The sequence below is a fragment of the Pteropus vampyrus genome, unplaced genomic scaffold, assembly GCF_000151845.1.
Source record: "Pteropus vampyrus isolate Shadow unplaced genomic scaffold, Pvam_2.0 Scaffold244, whole genome shotgun sequence".
NCBI lineage: Eukaryota > Metazoa > Chordata > Mammalia > Chiroptera > Pteropodidae > Pteropus > Pteropus vampyrus.
In genome coordinates, this window is record NW_011889025.1 from 2,081,493 (window position 1) to 2,100,908 (window position 19,416).

Here is a 19,416-nt window from a genome sequence, read left to right on the forward strand (position 1 = left end):
TATTTACATTATGTGTTCACCTCCCATAGTTAGATTTCTTTCTGTCACCACATATTTGACCCCTTTTACCCCATCTACCTCCCCACTCTCATCACCCCACTACCCTCTGGTAACCACTAGTCTATCATCCATGTCCATGAGTCTCTGTTTCTCCTGTTTATTTGTTGCTTTTAAGTTTATTTCCCACATATAAGTGATATCATGTAGTTTTCAACTTTTTCTGTCTGGCTTATTTCACTTAGCATGATTATCTCGGGGTCCATCCAAGTTGGTTGACACAAATGGCAGTATTTCATCTCTTATGGTTGAGTAATATTCCATTGTTTATACGTACCACAGCTTCTTTATCCAATCATCTATTGTAGGACACTTTGGTTGATTCCGTGTCCTGGCCACCGTGAATAATGCTGCTATGAACATCAGTGTGCAAATATCTTTTTGGATATGAGTTTTCAAGTCTTTGGGGTAAATACTCAGTAGAAGGGATTGCTGGATCATATGGTAAATCAATTCTTAGTTTTTTGAGGAACCTCCATACTGCTTTCCATAGTGGCTGTACCAATTTTTAGTCCCACCAGCAGTGTGTGAGGGTTCCTTTTTCACTGCATCCTCTCCAACATTTGTTATTATTGTCTTGTTGATTACATCTATCCTTACAGGTGTGAGATGGTATCTCATTGTGGCTTTGATTTACATTTCTCTAATAGTTAGTAATGTTGAGCATCTTTCCATATATTTTTTGGCCACCAAATTATACTTTTTAATTCTTCCTCTTTTTCACCTATTCCCCCAACCTTCTCCCATCTGGCAACCATCAAAATATTCTCTGAGTTTGTTTCAGTTTTGTTTCTTCATTTATTTTATTCTTTAGATTCCACATGTAAGTGAAAGCACATGGCATTTGTCTTTCTCTGTTTGACTTACTCCACTCACCACAATGCCCTCTAGGTCCATCTGTATTGTTGCAGATGGCAACATTTCATTCTTTTTTATGGCTGAGTAATATCCCATTGTATATATGTACCACCATTTCTTTATCTATTCATCTATTGATGGACACTCAGGTTGCCTCCATAGCTTGGCTATTGTAAATAATGCTGCAATGAACATATGGATTCTCATGTGCCTTTGAAGTAGTATTTTGGATTTCTTCAGATTAATACCCAGAAGTGGGATTACTGGGTCCTTCTTTGTCTCTTGTTATAGCCTTTGCCTTAAAGTCTATTTGTCTGGTATAAGTATTGCTACCCCAGATTTTTGTTTGTTTGTTTCCATTTTCATGGAAATCTTTTTCTATCCCTTTCTTTCAGTCTGTTTCTTTTGATCTAAAGTGAGTCTCTTATAAGCAGCATATGTAAGGGGCTTGTTTTCTTATCCATTCAGCCACCTTATGTCTTTTCATTGGAGTATTTAATCCCTTTATATTTAAAGTAATTGTTGATAGATATGTAATTATTGCCATTTTATTATTTATGTTTTCATCTTTTCTTCTTCTTCTCCTCCCTCTTCTAGAAGTCCCTTTAACATCTCTTGTAATACTGGTTTGGGGATGATGGACTCCTTTAGCTTTTTCTTGGCTAGGAAGCTCTTTATCTGTCCTTCAATTCTAAATAATAACTTTGCTGGGTAGAGTAATCTTGGTTGTAGGTCCTTGCTTCTCATCACTTTCAATTTTTCCTGCCAATCCCTTCTGGCCTGCAACGATTCTGTTGAGAAATTAGCTGCCAGTCTTATGGGAGCTCCCTTGTAGGTAACTAACTACTTTTCTCTTGCTGATATTAAGATTCTGTATTTTAACCTTTGGCATTTTAATGATAATGTATCTTGCTGTAGGCCTCTTTGAGTTCAACTTGTTTAGGACAAGTGCTTCCTGAACTTGTATGTCTATTTCCTTCACCAGGTTAAGGAAGTTTTCCATTTTTATTTCTTGCAATATGTTTTCAATTCCTTGCTCTCTATCTTCTCCTTCTGGTACCCCTACGATTTGAATTGGTATGCTTGATGTTGTCTCAGAGGCTCCTTAAACTATCTTCATTTTTTCTGGATTCTTTTTCTTGTTACTGTTCTGATTGGGTGTTTTGTGCTACTTTATCTTCTAAATCACTGATTTAATTGTCCGCTTCAACTAATCTACGGTCGACTCCCCCTAAAATATTCTTCATTTAGGTTATTATATTCTTCATTTCTGAGTTTTTATATGTTGTGTATATCCATTATTTTGTGTCTCCTATCCTTTTGTTGAAATTCTCACTGAGATCATTGAGCATCTTTCTAATCAGTGTTTTTATTTTTATTTTTTTATGCTGACATTGGTTAACTAAATCCAATAAGTTTCAGCTGTACACTTTAACAGTAAGGCATATATATATATTTATACTGTATGTTCACCAACCATAGTTAGATTTCTTTCTGTCACCACATATTTGACCCCCTTTACTCCACCTATCTCCCCACTCCTCTCCCATCCCTTATCCTCTGGTAACCACTAATCTATAGTCCATGTCCATGTGTCTCTGTTTGTTTGTCCTTGTTCATTTGTTGCCAGTGTTTTGAACTCTGCATCTGGTAGATTGCCCATTCAATTTTGTTTAGTTCTTTTTCTGGAGCTTTGTTCCACTCTTAAATTTGGGACATGGTTCTTTGTTTCCTCATTTTGTCTGCCTCCCTGTGTTTGTTTCTGTGTAATAGGTAGAGATGCTATGTCTCCCCATCTTAGAAGAGTGGCCTTATGTCGTAGATGTTCTGTTGGGTCCAGTGTCTCAGTCTTTCCTGGTCACCTGAGCCAGCCGCTCCAGGTGTGTCCCTTGTGCGGGCTGTGTGTGCCCTCCTGTTGTAGTTGAATCTTGGTTGCTGTTTACATGTTAGTGGGAGGGGTCAACCCTTAGGTAGATTGATTTTGAGGCCTGGCCATGACTGCAGTGGAGAGCTGTTGTGCTGGGGCTGATACTTTGGAGCAGGGTTCTATTTAGCAAGGCTTTAGTGCCTATGGAGTCTGCCCTTTGGGTGTATCATTTGTGAAGATGGTGGGTGGTCCTCTTCAGCTGGACTCCAGGTGTGTTGGTTTGGAGGCCTCCTTGGAAGGGGCTCTGGTGCAGGCCAAGGTCAACCACTGCATGTCCCCTGCCCAGAGCAGTTAGTATGTGCTACAAAGTCATCTGCAGATGGTTGCCAATTTGCTGGGCTTGCTGGTGCCAGGAAAAGGCTGAGCCATGAATCAAGGCCAGCCACCTTTTGTGCCAGGCTTGAGGCTGCTTAGCAAGTGGTATGGGGCACACTGAGGCCAGATTCTGCTTGTTTTGGTTTTGTGAATTTTTGAGAAGTTTTAGGAATATCTGCAGCATGATTCTAGACAGGCTGTTTGTATGGAAAGGAACTGAAAGTGGCTTGGGTGGGCCTGCAAGTTGCATGGGGTAGGGTTTCAGGGAATCACCAAGGCAGAGCGAATGGTGTTAGCCAAGTTAATGGGGACTCAGATATGGCACCAGCCTACGTGTGCAGGCTGAGTTGGGGCAGGACTCAACAGAGGAACAATGGCTCTGCCAGCACTTCTGTCTGGGAGAGAGCTGCCCCGCTATGTCTCTCCCTAAAGCCAAACTATTCATTTCCTCTCCATATGTCCTTGGCACCTTTCAAGATGTTGCCCCATCACGAGAGCTCAGAGGGAGTGAGTCTGTTAGCAAATATGTCCATGTGCAGGCCTTTTAAGAGGAATGTCTAATACTCCAGCTGCCCTCTGTCTTTCTCGGCCACAATTTCCACCGATTTTCACAGCCAGGAATTGTGAAGACTTCTCTTCCTGGCACTGGAACCCTGCGGTGGGGAACCTGGTGTGGGTCTGGGACTCCTTGCTCCTCAGGGCAGACCTCTACAGTTGAGATATCCCTCCAAATATTTAACTGGCACACATGGGTCTTGGACCAGCCTTTTCTGTGTTTATGCCCCTTCTAACTAGTCTTCACATGGCTTCTTTTGTGTGTCCTTAGTTATAGGACTTCTGTTCAGCTAGCCTTCTGGGATTCTCAATGATGGTTGTTCTGTGGTTTCATTGTAATTTTGATTTGGTCATGAGAGGAGGCAAGGATAACCTTTACCTACTCTTCCATCTTGTTTGGAAACCAGGCCTTGTCCTTTTTGAAAATAAGGATGGACATTAGCAAGAATATTTTGGCTAGAAGATTGGGAAGGTCAACTAACAACTCAACAAATCAGTCATCCTCTACTGTGAAACCAATAACAGCAGCAGTAACAAAAATGACAATAATAGCAGTTACCATATTAAGTATCAGCTCTGATCTGGGCACAGGGCTAAATGCTTATGCAGACTCTGACATTTGATTCTCTGTAGTCCTATGAGAAAGATAATATTATCTCATTTTGCAGATATCACTTTTTTCATCTGTGTGAATTGAGCAAGTGGCCTAGGTATATAGGAATAAACCAAGTAAAGGCATTTTTAAATCTTATTCTGCAATAGATTTAAGTAGTTCAGGGCTTATGCAGCTGAAAGACACACCAGGTTGAGGTGATCTATTCCTTCTAACTCAGGCAATTCTGAGTTTAAAAAGGCAAATCACAAACTGGCCCCAGTAATCAGGAATGTCTGATAGCTTATTCCAATAAGGAAGTGTTTTATGTAGATTTAAGTAGAAGAAGAAACGTTTCCTTCACAGAAATAAAAGGTTTTATTGCTCTTACACGTTTGCTTGAAAAGACTTTTAGTAATTTATTCATTCAACAAATACTTACTGAATACCAACTACATGGTCTGAACCCAGAATCTCAAACATATGAAATTAAGAAATTGATTTGTTAATATAAACCTCAAACCTAAGGAATTTTTGACATTATCAAACCCTGGTTTAGGATGGCGCCTATTGATTAAGTGATTTCTCAGTCAATTCCAATAGATATTTAAATATTCATGCAGAGTGAGGAGAACAGTACAGTTTGTAGATTCTAGATCATGGAGTTAAAGAACCTTAAAAATAACGTAACTCACATCCTATATTTTGCAAGTCAGAGAATCAGATGGACTTAGATTGTAAACTGTATAACCTTGAGCAGGTTTCTTAATATCCTTGAGCCTCAGATATGTTATCTATAACATGGGGATACTAGCACTTGCCTTACAGAAATATGGTAAGGGGTATATAATTTAAATAAAGTACTTAGTGCACTGTCTGACTCACATAACATGCTCAATATATGTTTACTGTTATTGTGATCACTATTTTCCAAATGAGGGGACTGAAACACAGAGAGGGGAAGTGACTAGCCCAAGGTCACATAGCTTTTTAATGTTAGGGCAAATATTAGAACTCAAATCTCCATTAGTAGTTAAATATTTCTTATAGTATATCACCCATTTTATTCCTTAGGAACAGGAAAAATAAACTTTCTAGGTCTGTGAGAACTATTTTTAGCTCATCCAGGGAGAATAATGACAAGGAAATAGCTGACATAAGAAAAGAATGCCTGAACTCAAACAAAAACAAAAACAAACAAACAAACAAACAAACAAAAACAGCAAGGAATAAATAGAGAACAAAGGAGAAATAACAATTACCAGAAAGTTTAGATAGAAATGTTGGAACATTACTATGTCTGGTGAATCACAGAACTGATCTTTATCCAAGCTAATTCTTTTAATCACTACAAACACTTTCACAAAAATGGTTAGGTTATTCTTTTTTCTTGGGGATGGAGGTGGGAAGGAGGTTCAGAATGCATGAGTGTCACAGAAAATTACTGTGAATTCAGGTTTATGAGACCATTTCTATTTGCAAAGCAAAGGAACCCTGTAATGTAATTAAAGTTAAAATGGAAGCATGAGTACTACCAAGAATTAAGGAATGATACATGTTAAAAGGATAGTTGGCTGGAGTGAAACCTCATAGTAGAAGCTGTTAAGAAATTTAGCAAAAATAAAAAATATGGCTCAACAGTAAAGCCATATTGTTATTGGTTAATGTTGCTACAGTACAGCTAAGTGCAGCACTGAGAGTGATTGCTTTGTTAGATGAAGGTATTCGTAATAATTAGAAATATACAAAAAAAAAGCCTGTCTGTCCACATGCTAGAAGAAAAGATTAATTTACAGTTGGCTAAGCAAAAAGTAATATATTCTTTCCTAAACTGTACTTCATTTTAATCAGGGGACCAGAGTGGTTGTTGTTGCAACATCCAAGGAATATTTAAAATGTCCCAGGAGTTTCCTAAAAGGAACAAGGCCATTTTGCTCAATTCATTGCTTCCTAGTGCTATGGCACAAACACTGCTTCCAGAAAGTCTGACTGGAGTTCCTAGCCCACCAAAAGGGATACATTGTGATTATTTCAGGTGCAATCACTATAAAAAATGGTTGTTCCATTTTTACTTCATACTTTAATCTTGAGTTTGCTGATTTACCTTTTCTGAAAATAATTACATTTCTAAAAAATATATATTGATAGCACTTTGATTTCTTATTCACTTGATGATTTTCACCTTTACAGGGCATCAGGTACTGTTTATACGGCTCTAGACATTGCAACAGGACAAGAGGTAGGAGCTAACATTCAATCCTGATTTTAATTTTCCTTTATTCATATTGAACTGGTTTCCTCTTTGATGGCATCTATACCTGAAAAAGAAATGCATAGCACTGGGTTGACAGTGGAGTTTACTTTATTGGTTTCCAAAGTGGATATCTGAAGTGGATAGCTTACTCATAATTAACGACAGAAAAGGGGAATGGGTTTGTTGCATGGAGAAAGAGCTTAGTAAAATAAAGAATTGGTATGCTCCAAAATATGGATGTTTATGTTTAGTCTAATGATCATAATTCATTCTTGCATTTTAATCATCATTCAGGTAGCCATAAAGCAGATGAACCTTCAACAACAGCCCAAAAAGGAATTAATTATTAATGAAATTCTGGTCATGAGGGAAAATAAGAACCCCAATATTGTTAACTATTTAGATAGGTAAGTGTTTTCTCTCATTATGTACTTGTTTTCTTCCTGGTATGTCATTTTCTTGACAAATTATTTTATTTAGGATCTATTCATTTAGCATCCATTCTAACAAATATTTCTCAAATGCTACAAAACAGTAGAATATCAGATCAATTGCTAAGCTTGTACCCATTTATCTTTGTCCATCTATCAAACATTTGAAGACATTTTATAGTCTTGCTTTTAAACATGAGTAGTTTGTGTAATTTCCTTTAAAGGATCATGACTCCATATTGGCAAGAAATAGCCTATTGCATATAGGAGAGAGTGGTAGTGCTTTAAACATTTCGTCAAGTGTTTGTATGGAGCCAGTGCAGTCTCTGGGTGCCTAAGTGAAGAAGGCTGTCTACAATGGCCCTGCTTTAATGGGCACTTTGTGATTAACTGACAGTGAGGCCTAGGGAATTGAGACTTTAATCTCAAAACTTTTTCCTAGACCAGGTAATTAATATCTTTCATCAGTGGTATTAGTAGTGGGTTATAAATAAGCATTTAAAGACAGCACTAACTCCACTTGTGGTTAACATCTGTCTCATTCAATTTCAATAAGTGTTTAGCACCACTGTGTTGTGTACTCTGGGGGGTACAAAGGAAATAAGATTAGATCTATAACCTCAATGAGCTTAAGATCTTGCTTTCTGTGTTTTATGCCAGGTAGACCAGTGGTACAGAAGGAGAGGAAAGGAGGGTGAAAAAAATAGGGTCAAATTTTACAGTCGAAATCAATGTTTCATAAAATGTCACAACTAACTTCTATTAGAACTGAGACCTCAGCACAGTAAATCCATTGCAAACATGAATCTTTTTGATTCAGTGAATGCTTGAAAATATTTTAGTAATCAATTCAATAGGATGAAAAATAATGCCAGGATCTTAATAAATAGTATATAAATCTGATTACCATGGGCCAGTTCAGTCCAAGAAGTCAACATTGTGGCTTGAATTATCCAAAAGGGTTATTCACTGATCCTGTTCATTGAAACTAGCTTTTACAATGAATGTAGTAGTCAGTCACAAGAGGCCTCCTTGCTATTTTCCTTCTTCCGTGGTGCACAGTCATATCTGATGATCCTTTGATTTCCTTGCATATTCTCTTTTAACATTAAGGAAGTATCTCGTTATCATGTTTTCTTCTTGTTATATAATATGACCAAATGCAGAAACTGACCGCAAATGGCCTTCTTAATTTAGAAGAGTCCCTATTTCCTTAGGCTTTAGTCAAAGTATTTTTCTTCTCTTGTTTTAGCTACTTAGTGGGTGATGAACTATGGGTAGTCATGGAATACTTGGCTGGTGGCTCTTTGACTGATGTGGTCACAGAGACCTGTATGGATGAAGGACAGATAGCAGCTGTCTGCAGAGAGGTAAGAAAATAGAACATTTCTAGCTGATGAGAACACCAAAATTGGCTGTTCTTTATCTGATTATTCAGAATGTTTAGAACACGAAAGTAGTAATACCACTTCTTTCCTACTGAAAAATATTGGAGAGCCTAAATTCAGTTTAAATCCTAACATAATAGGACTCCCTCTTCCCTCCCTTTCTTTGTTTATTTTAGTTGCTTTGCTATGGATCTTTTGAGTTCCATCATACCATCCACAAGGTGCCATATTTAAGACTGCATTCTGCAGTCTTGGCAAATATGGAAAACAGTGATATTGGCATGGAACTTCTTTCCACTTTGGGGGAATTTTTACATGATAGTTATTTTGTCTTGCATGTGTAATGTGAGCCATGTAAAAATACAGACTACATTATAATCACATCATTTTCTAGAAGGCAATTTAAGCAGGGTCCTCCCTCAGCCCAGAAAGTAGTTATTTTCACAATACAATCTAGATTTCTCTCATAGCTCTCCAGTGGGTCTAAGTGTCTGCCTCTTTTCCAATAACAGTGTCATATCCCTATTTTCAATCTATACTAAGGATATTTTATTATATTAATGTTTTTCAATATGAAAAAAATACACTCTTTATTAGAATTTTATCTTAGGCATTACCGTCTACCACATTCATTGTGGTGAGTTTTTCTGTAGACACAACTAGGAACTCTGACCCGTGGAAACTTGAAAAACAATGGTAAGAAATAAAATAAAACCAAATAATTTCAGCTAGCCTTTTTTTTTTTAAATTTTAAATTGTTAACTTAAATTTCCTACTCCCTTGCTTTCCTCTCATTCTCATTTCCTCTTCCCCAAACACACACACACACACACACACACACACACACACACACACACACACACACACACATCTACCAAATGCATGTATATGCTATTCATGCAATAAATCAAACGTATAATAATCAGGAGGATATTTGACCCCGAGCCTGTTGTTTCCATCTTCTAGTCTTACAGTACAAAGCCGTTTCCAAACAAATACCTATAGCTACTTGATACTGGTTCCCAAACCTGGTTGTCCATCAGAAATAGCTTGAGGTGCAGATTCCTCAGTCCCACTCCAGACCTACTGAATTAAATCATACCATGGACATAGAAGGTTACTATATCTGTATGAGACCAAACTGAATCCATATCTTCCAGATAAGTAGATCAAAGTACAACTATATTAATTGGTTAGTTTTGCAGTATTAATGATAAGTGCTACTTATCACAACATCACTCTTCATGTCCTAGTCTGACTCAGGAGCTTTCATATTATAATGCTAAATTGCATTATTGATATAGATGGTAATGATTTTTAAATTGTGTTAAAAGATTTAGTAATCTATTTTACTTGACAACATAAACTTATACCCTTGCTCAAAATTTATCTAGAAATTAAACTTAATTTTTAAAAAAAGTATTTGTGATATAATTAGAACTTTTTTTTCCTGATTCAATAGTGCCTCCAAGCTTTGGATTTCTTACACTCAAATCAAGTGATCCATAGAGACATAAAGAGTGACAATATTCTCCTTGGGATGGATGGCTCTGTTAAATTGAGTAGGTATTTTTGTTCAGATGGTGTTTGAGAGAGTATCTGGGATTTCTGCTCTTTTACTGCCTATTTTGAGAAGAAAGTGGCTACTGAAAGTGATTGATTTGAAAGTATTTAGAGCCCAGTTTGAAATTTAAAAAATTAATGCTGTGTTCTGATTATGACCAGATTTGGAGAGGTTCAATATTTCAGAATTTCCAGTGTCTTCCATCTGCTGGATGACAGATAACTAATTAGAAAACTGAAAGGTTCTGTGTGTTGGAGGGAACCAGACTGAAGTCTAGTAAAAATATCACATCAGTCAGTTATTTCAGACTCTTAAAATCAAGACCAGCTGCGAGATCAGGCAACAAAAGGATATGAGCTAGGCAGTTGTGGAAGCTCAATGTCTAACAAAGGAAACTAAAGGCATATCTGAAAATGAATTTTTGTAAAAGAAAAATAATTTGAGCTGATTTTAACTGAGTTTTCTTCTCTGCAGCTGATTTTGGGTTCTGTGCTCAGATCACCCCTGAGCAAAGTAAACGAAGCACTATGGTGGGAACTCCCTATTGGATGGCACCTGAAGTGGTGACTCGAAAAGCCTATGGCCCGAAAGTTGATATCTGGTCTCTGGGGATTATGGCAATTGAGATGGTAGAAGGTGAACCCCCCTACCTTAATGAAAATCCACTCAGGGTAAGTCAAAAGAAAACTCAAGTACTTCTTCCTCAGGTAAGGGAAAGACCAAATGTCATTTCTTCTCTCTACCAAAAGTAGCCAGAAAGGGCTCTTTGCTGAGACAAATGACACAGAAGTTCCAAGTTATAATTTTCAAAATTACTGTGAGTTATTTTCAGTTTCTGTTAAGGTGTCTAACAGTTTTTTCCAATGCTTTGATATCAGTATTTCTAATGGCAGGGGTCCTTAAAATTTTTAGTATAGCTTTCTCCTATTAAAAAATGCTTTTTTTTAAAAAAAGCAAGACGTATGAAGAAAAGAGTATTTTTATCACATACTATGTATGGTTAATCTATCTAGGACACATTTGCTTTATAATTACTTTAACGAAGTAAGTAAATGCATTTCCAGAACAGCTATATTTTTTTAAATTAGATTTTATTTCATTATCAGTTATGATTTATTGAGCAACAACAGCTAGGTGGGTATTGAATGGAATACAGGATAGATACTGTGCCAGCCTGATGAAATTACAAACTTAATTAGATTGTCAAGTTGAAAATAGTTTGTGTTGGGTAGCTCAGTTTGCTATTGTAGAATCAGAGGTTCGATCCTTACATGGTCTGGTTATCTCTGTAAAAAGTAAAGCTCCATTTCATAGCCTAATGCCACCATCTTTATTCAAATATGCTGTTGATCATAAGAGAAAAGGCAAAGGAATATGAAAGAAAGGTTTGCTCAGGACAGAAATCAGCCACTAGCAATTTTCTTGTAGACAGCCTAAGGGTGAGCCAGAAGCTGTGTTGTATAAAGGTCTTCACATTACTGAAAACAGGAAATATGCACAGATTCAAATTCTATGCTCAGAAATGCATGCAGGTGAATTTACTAGACCTACAGTGCCAAAGGCATCTTGGAAGTTGTTTGCATCATTACCACTAAAAGTCTAAAATTGAATTTCATGTTTAGTATATAAAAACCATTCTCTTTAGTAAACAATTAAGTGTTTATATGTTAAGCTTATAAAATGAATATTCAAGCCAAATATATGTGGCTTTTATACATGTAAAGAAACATGCAAAGTAATTGTCTAGATTTTTTGCAGTTCAACATTTTGCAATTGAGAGTGGCATTCCCTATGTACAGAGGGAGTAGACAGCCTCTTTGTCCCCTCCTAATTCTTCTCTGGTACTTGTCTCCTGTCCTAGTCCCTGCACTGATTAGAAAACAACAAATAGGACTGAATGCCCTAATGAATCCTATAGACTATTGCTCTGGTCTCATGAAACAATCTGGAAGTGAGATGTGCACATTGATTAGCTGCCTGCAGGGTTGAGTGGAAAAGAAAGGGCATTTTTCCACCATTTGTGGGTCAGCCCTCCATGAATTTAATCAAGCTCACTCATGACCTATGGACCAGCACATAAGGATAATTACACAGACTTGTTGTCCTCATTGTTTAACCACCTTTGCCCATTAAGAAATAACAGCTAAAGAACACATTACGCCTCTCGTTTCCATGGATTTCTTCCTCTAAATCTTTGGAGTTCGAAGGCACTGAATGGATTATGGCTATTTCACTTTCTGCCTCTTAATGAGTAATTTGCAACCTGAAAAATTTAAGAATTAAATAAATGGTTCTGTAAAGCAGTTGGTCTCAGTAATGTGTTTATCACTTTCTTCAGTTCCTCAATTACAATTGATCTCTTTTGCTAGGCTGTTAATCATTAGAAAAAAGAAAACAAGTTTTACTCTTTGTAGGCATCTTCTAGCCTGGGATTAGCACTCATAATTAACAATTTGTCTCTTAGAATCCACAGCTTTGTATCTAAACAAGTACTTGCAGATTAACAAGACACCGGGTTCAGGAAGCCTACATTAAGGCTATAACAAAAAGATCTGTCAGAAAGACCACCCTGTTGAATTCCACTGATAAGTATTTACTCTAACTTTGCTCATTACTCGCCATGTATGATCAACCTACAGTTAATCAATCAGCGTATCCAATATTGAACCAGCCCTCTATCTCTCTGCTAGGCGCCATGAGAACTTTTTCAGTTTTGATTTTAAATGTATTGCCCTCATGTTTTCTTAAAGAAAACACAGTGTCTCAGGCTATGTGTCCTTATTTGGGATTTTAAAAATGTAGTCACTGAAACCATGGAGAGATTGGAAAGAAAAACATAACATGAGCCCATAGGAAGCCTATGCTTTCTTGGATGCTGGTGACAAGCCATGTGTGGGGAAATAGAAAATTACACAGCTTCAGGAGAGATATAAGGAGAACTAAGTTAGTTCTCCTTTCTTTAAAATTCTTCCAATACTACCACCCATCCACCAGTTTAGGCTTTAAAGAGGAAAAAAGCAAATAAGAGGAAGGAAGACAAAGTTGTAGAGTAGAAGGTAGCATGTTGACGTGAAAAAAAAAAAATTGGCCCATGTAGTCAGGCACATCTGGGTGTATCCTGGCTCCACAACCTATAAGCTCTGTGACCTTCAGCAAGTCACTTAAAACCTTTATAAACCTGCTTCATCTAACATGAGGACAATATCTATCTTGCAAAATTAATGTGAAAACCAAATGAAATAATGCATGCAAATCACCTAGCACAGTGTCTAGCTCATAGTAGGAAATATATAGAGAGAGAGAAACATTTATATATGAATAAAAATGTGAGAAAGTAAAAAGGTTGAAAGCATCTTTAGAGTGCTTTTTATCCATCCATGAAGGAAGATTGGATTCTCCCCACTTCCCCAAGAACTTCTCCTCTACATTAGTTACACTCCCATCCCCTTAAGGAGTGGAGGCTTCTGCACAATTCAGTTAAATTATCGGGAACAGATAACACTGAACAGAAGAGGTTAAAGGGGAATCTGGGGCTATACATTTGAAAGTTGATTTTCTTTCACTGTGTTTTTGTGTGTGTGTGTGTGTGTGTCTTTGTTGTGTCAGTTTCAACTGAGCACACACTATGAATATTGCCTAACATATAATTGACACAGGAATTAGCTACTCCCCCCACCCTCAGTTATAAAGTGGTTGAGATTTTTTTAAATGTAAATTGCTCTGTACTAATTGATCTAATTTCCTCATTTAAAAAATTCCCTTTAAAGGTCAGAGAGTTATTAACTCTACTGATGTTATGAGGTTGGTACTCTTCCAGAGACAGAGAGGAGACAAGCTTCTTCTTCCTTCCTCCACTGCCTGAAGTCTTTACACTCAACATAATTGACCTTGGACATGTTATTCTGTGACCCATGGACATTTTTAGTGCCATTTCCAGTAATAACATGTCTTGTTCTTTCTGTTTGCCAAAGTGACTGGGGTTAAAATAGAACTTTCTCTCTGGATATGCAAATCAAATGTTGGTGTTCTGCTCATCAACCTGCCTTTTTTTGTTAATTGAAGATATAACTGAAAACCTATGATTATAATGACCTGATTCTAAATAAGGAGGCACAATCATTTCCATAAAACAAATCTTTGGTTTTTTTTTTTTTTTTTTCTCAGCACCAAAAGAGCGCCTCTTTGTTGATTTTGCATCCACACATAACGGGGCTGTTCTTGTCAGTGAGTTTTGATGGAATTTGGTATTTGTGAAATGGTTCACTGACATCCAGTTGAGGGCCCCACTGGACCCTGTGAGTGAAGCCCTTTTTTATGTGTAATTTTCCGAGCTTTTATCCTAGTTGGAATAAACTTTAAGTGTTTTCTTTCTAACCTTGGTTTAAACATCTGTGAAACTGTATCAAACATTGAATTTTTGAAAGATAGTTACTGGCATCTGTATAATATGTAGTATAATATGTGATGGTTACTGGTATCTGTATAGTATGTAGTATAATATGTGAACCAGTGATCCTATACCTATGATTCTCCTCCTTGACTGTGCTTTAGAATCACCTGTGGAGCTTTAAGAATAATGACTTCAGATTTCCACACCAAGGAGTAGACCAAATGCAAAGCTCTGTGGCAAGTCCTTTATAGAACCCTGTCTAGATTGAAAAATAATTCTTCATCAGCCCTTTTTGAGCATGGTTGTTTAACTGGTTATTCACACTATCATTCTGTCCACATTTCTTAATTTCATCTAAATAAGTGTCATGAGTAACTCTGTCAAAGCCTGTTGAAATCCTGATGCACTATATGACATTCTCTGATTTACCACTCCATTAACACTATCAAAAACAAATGACATTAGTTCAGCATATACCTCCATGGTATGCCATTTTCTTTTTCAATTTTGCTTCTCCTGAAAATGGAGTTCAGCATTAAAATGTGCTAGCTGTTGAGTATATAGCACATATTGGTGATAATAAAACCATCAGTCTGACTACTCATGATTAGGAGTGTAGTACCTGTATGGCCAGGGAGAAGAAGGGAGGGCAGAAATATAAATTCAGATCTGTTGTCTACACTAGGAGACTTGCTATTTCTCCTTGCCTCACAATTAAAGCACTGGTTAGCTTGTTTGTCTAGAAAAGCTAGTAAAGAAGAAAAGAATCTCTAGCAACTAAAAAGCAGCAACTAAGGGTCAAAGTGCTTCTAGCTCCCTCCAGCCACTGGAACCTGTGTTGTGGATTGGAATGTCTGGGTTTGATGGCCCGTGCTCATTTGGAATTAAAGTCAGACATAAACTTCCTGAGTTCCAGAGAAGCAAGCGTACTTTGCCACTCAGTCAATATTATTTTGAATGTATTTCAGGAAGAGCAGGGAGCATTCCCTTCTTTTTCTGTAAGCCACTATGGAACAGCAAGGTTTATTGATGGTTTGTTGACACTCCTCCTACTTTGAGGGCAAACTTATGCTTAAAAGTAGGGGCAAGTTGGGATAACTGCAACTAAAATAATTATAGAATAGTAAAATGGTTTCTTTTTAATAAAAAAAAAAATTGCCCGTCAAAAGATAGATAGTTCTTAAGAATCATTGATTATCAAGGATTTAGCATAGGAAAATGGGACCTAGCCATAAGAAAGTCTCATTTAGATTGTAACTCAGAAGCAGACAACTCAGACTGGTGAGTTATGACCCAGAAGACAGCCAAAGGAGAAATAGATTCCATGACAAACTAAAATCTAAGAGACTCTAGCCAGGTGAAGAGGGAGAAAGAAAGACTGAAAATTTGCCTCGAGACCTACTGTTGGCCAAGACCGATATTCCATTATCCTACTATTTTATCTAATCATTCTTCCGTGTCCTTAAATGGCTTGGGAATAAGCCAAGGGTACAAATGCCTAATGTCTTAATAGGTTGTTACATGCTTTGTTCCAACTTCTGGTGACCCTATGAATGAGTGAACAGAATCATCATAGGGTTTTCAAAGTAAAAAAGACAAGAAAGATAAAGATTGAGAAAGGAAAACGCAATGGTTTACTATTGCCTTCTGCTGCATAGGGTATAGGTCCAACACACATGTGCTTGGGGCTGTGGTGTCACAAATCACTAAACACCTAGGAAATGTAAGCAACCCTGTAGAGCCCTCATAGGTACCAGACTTCTAACTAAGCAGGTCAGTCCTCAAAATCAAAGTTCATTCTAAATAGGCAAATCATGGAGTGTGACGTGATGATAGGCATTTGCCAACTGAAATGCCCAATTACATATCTTATTCTATGACTTTTTAAGTCTGCGCTTTTGCCAATGAAAAATGAGCTCACCAAGAAAATCACGGTTTTGGTGATAAATAAGATCATTTCTGACCGTTGTCATCATTTTGAAATACACTTTTCCAACCTGGTTGTGACATTTTAGAAGACCCTTTGCTTTATGATAAAAGGATACTCTGAGATGTCTTACATAAGCCTCTCAGCAGAGAAAGTTAACCTGATTAAGGCAGTGTTATCCCTGTAGCCAAGAGAACCAGTGTTCTAACATTATCTCCAAAACCAGGCTGACCTTTATGTTGCAACTTCTCTTTCTTTCTTTGTTTCTTTGTTTCTTTCTTTGTTTCTTTGTTTCTTTGTTTCTTTCTTTCTTTCTTTCTTTCTTTCTTTCTTTCTTTCTTTCTTTCTTTCTTTCTTTCTTTCTTTTTCTTTCTTTCTTTCTTTCTTTCTTTCTTTCTTTCTTTTTCTTTCTTTCTTTTCTTTCCTTTCTTTCTTTCTTTCCTTCCTTCCTTCCTTCCTTCCTTCCTTCCTTCCTTCCTTCCTTCCTTCCTTCCTTCCTTCCTTCCTTTTGTTCTCTCTCTCTCTCTCAATTCCTCCCTCCCTTCCTTCCTTCCTTCCTTCTTTTCTTCCTTTCTCCCTCTCCTCATCCTCTTTCCACTTCTTTTTGTTCCTCTTTTTTTTTTATAAAGAATTGAGCCAGTGATCAAGTAGCAAAATTTATCAGCATTTTTCATCAATAAATGAATGTGAAGGGGCCAGACAAGGAACTGTATAGTGTTGCTACCAACTATACATATTATGAGTTGAAGAATGAAATCTCTTCCTAGGTCTATAAGTCAGGAGCTCCATGACCTTGTATAGATTACTTCTCACCGGGTCTCCATTTCCTTATGACTTCAAACAAGTGGAATTTGATGAGGTTATTGGTTGCCTATCAACCCCAGAATTCCATGGCATTCCTTGTGCTTAAAGGGCCCAAGGGGTAGGTCACATGGCTCTTGATTCCACCAGAACAGTTCCTCTTTAATTTGTTCTCTGTATTGAGTTTCCACATGAGATTCGCTTAAATAAAAAAGGAAGCTCATAGGTCCTCTTGCTCTGATTCTGTGTTCTTAGTCTATAGACAGCCTACAGCCTTCCATGACTGCTGGAAGAGCCATGGTTTTGGGTGTGTGTTGCCTTTAGGAGTGCTTCTAGAAGAGTGATCTTCAGAAAGCGTCTCAGAGACATCTCTCATCACCTCCTGAATAAATCTGTTTCTCACAATATATCTCATAGAAAGGGAAAGATTTCCCTTTTCCTACCAAGCAAAGATACTTGATCATGATGTGAAACATGCTGCATGTGGGAGTGGACAGCCCCACTCTGACATGAATCTTGAGGAGAAGCCAGGGAAGAGCACTGCAGAGATAAAACTCCTGCAAGGGCCTGTGGTCTACACTCTGTGGTATCATGGGAAGAATTGTATGTTATGGTGTAAAGAGTTGTTCAGCTGATGAACTACTTATAAAATAGAATTTGAAACCAGGTTATGTAACTGAAAATACATGTTTCACAAATCATATCACAGTCTGGCTGTTTTGATCCTAATATAGTTATTTGAAAAAGCCCAAAGGAATCAAGGAGTTAGTCCCTTTCTTCTCTAATATTCCAAAATGAGATATGAACAAATGTATAATGTTAAATGGTACCTTAGAAATAGAAATCAAATGTGGGTTGAAGAGAAAATGGGAGGTGAGGAAGTCAATATACCAAATATAGACAATATTTTGAGGCATTTTATGTAAAAAGGACCAGAGATATGGGGCAGTAGAAGAATGTGACCTAGGATCAGGTCCCTTTGACCTCCCTGACTTTGTAGCCTTTATCTTCATTTTTGTCCTTTTTATTCTACCAGCCACCTTCTCTTCTCATTGTCCTTTGGCCTCTGTCTTTCCCCTATGTTCTCCTCCCTCTGCTTCTCACAGCTTCTCCTCCTGCTCCATTTCACTTTCCTTCCCTTTCTATCTCTATACCTGCCTGTACTCTCACTTCCAAATCCCCCGTGAATCTAAACTTTGGGTTCTGCTTGGGCTGCTGAGAGTTGCTTTCTGAATACATAGCCTGCTCTATGTTTCTTGACAAGCACTATTAATACAGAGAGAGTAGAATGAACACATGCATTGTCAGAGTCATCTGGAATTTATTTTGTGGCAGTGGCCAGTCCTTTTATTCTTGAAAGGAGCACTCTAAAGCTAGGCCAACACCTAATCAGTTAGTGGTACCTAATTACCTTTTACCATCAACCTATAAGGGGTAGATCTATAATAGATTCATTTTAAATGACTTTTTAAGGATTAAACAACAAAGCCCCCCTCCCCCATCATTTGGTGACAGATGAAAACTATTATGCAGGACAAGTAGGGAGCTAAATTAAACCACATTACTTATTCAGTTGTCACATTGGACTGTTGGGTTGAATAAGTCAAAGTATGGAATACAATATTAGTTATGTATAGTAATTTCCTTTTTGGAGATTTGGCCCCACTTACCCTCTTCTTAGAAATAAAGAAATGTCAGGGCCTTTTATGAAATCCAAAAACACTTCAGAGACAGCAATACACAATGGCCTTTAACCTCTGAAATCCCAGGTCATGAGTAAACTATGTCATAAGGTGTCAAGTCACTCGTTGCCAAATCTCTCTCATAAAACACTAAAAGGTAGTTGGAAATTCTAAAGTGAAAAAGGAGCCAGGACAACAGTAAGCAACAACCAGAGTACAAGCTGCTTATAAACTCCCAACATATATAGGGACACTGCTGAATATGATGTGAACCCCCTTGCCCTTTGTTCCCCATTTCTAAGCAAATAAAAAATGATTAACCTCAAAAGGGCTTATTTCCTCTTTAGAGGCAGAGGCAGAGTTGCTCATGCTCAGTGTACCTCATTTCTTGAAGAGCCCTTGTCTCCCTCTGGTAGGAGAATTCCTACCTCAGAGACTGGGAACAGTAGAAGGTGGTATTTTGCAGTAGTCAGGAGCATAGCCTTTGGACTCATACTCCTTGGATTCAAATATTGACTCCTTCATTGCTAGTTGTGTGATATTGGGCCTTGGTTTATTTATCTGTCAATTGGGAATCATAATTGTGTTTACCTCAGGGAGTCGTGGTATGGATTAAGTGAGCTAATAGTAATCATTCGATAAATGTTAGCTATTAACAATTCTCATGGACATAAT

The 19,416-nt window shown here is 37.5% G+C and overlaps 1 protein-coding gene across 10 annotated transcripts in view; it reads left to right on the forward strand.

Annotated features, from left to right (window-relative positions):
- Positions 1-19,416, forward strand: part of PAK3 (p21 (RAC1) activated kinase 3) — a 286,225-nt gene that overhangs the window by 246,044 nt on the left and 20,765 nt on the right. For all 10 annotated transcript variants that reach the window (XR_002776059.1, XM_011374345.2, XM_023520009.1 and 7 more), the window contains 5 exons: positions 6,495-6,543; positions 6,853-6,965; positions 8,242-8,359; positions 9,840-9,939; positions 10,416-10,612. Coding sequence is in view for 9 of the 10 variants with exons in the window: in XM_011374345.2 (XP_011372647.1) it covers positions 6,495-6,543; positions 6,853-6,965; positions 8,242-8,359; positions 9,840-9,939; positions 10,416-10,612 (577 nt within the window). In the remaining variant the exon portion in view is untranslated. The remainder of the gene's footprint in view (positions 1-6,494; positions 6,544-6,852; positions 6,966-8,241; positions 8,360-9,839; positions 9,940-10,415; positions 10,613-19,416) is intronic.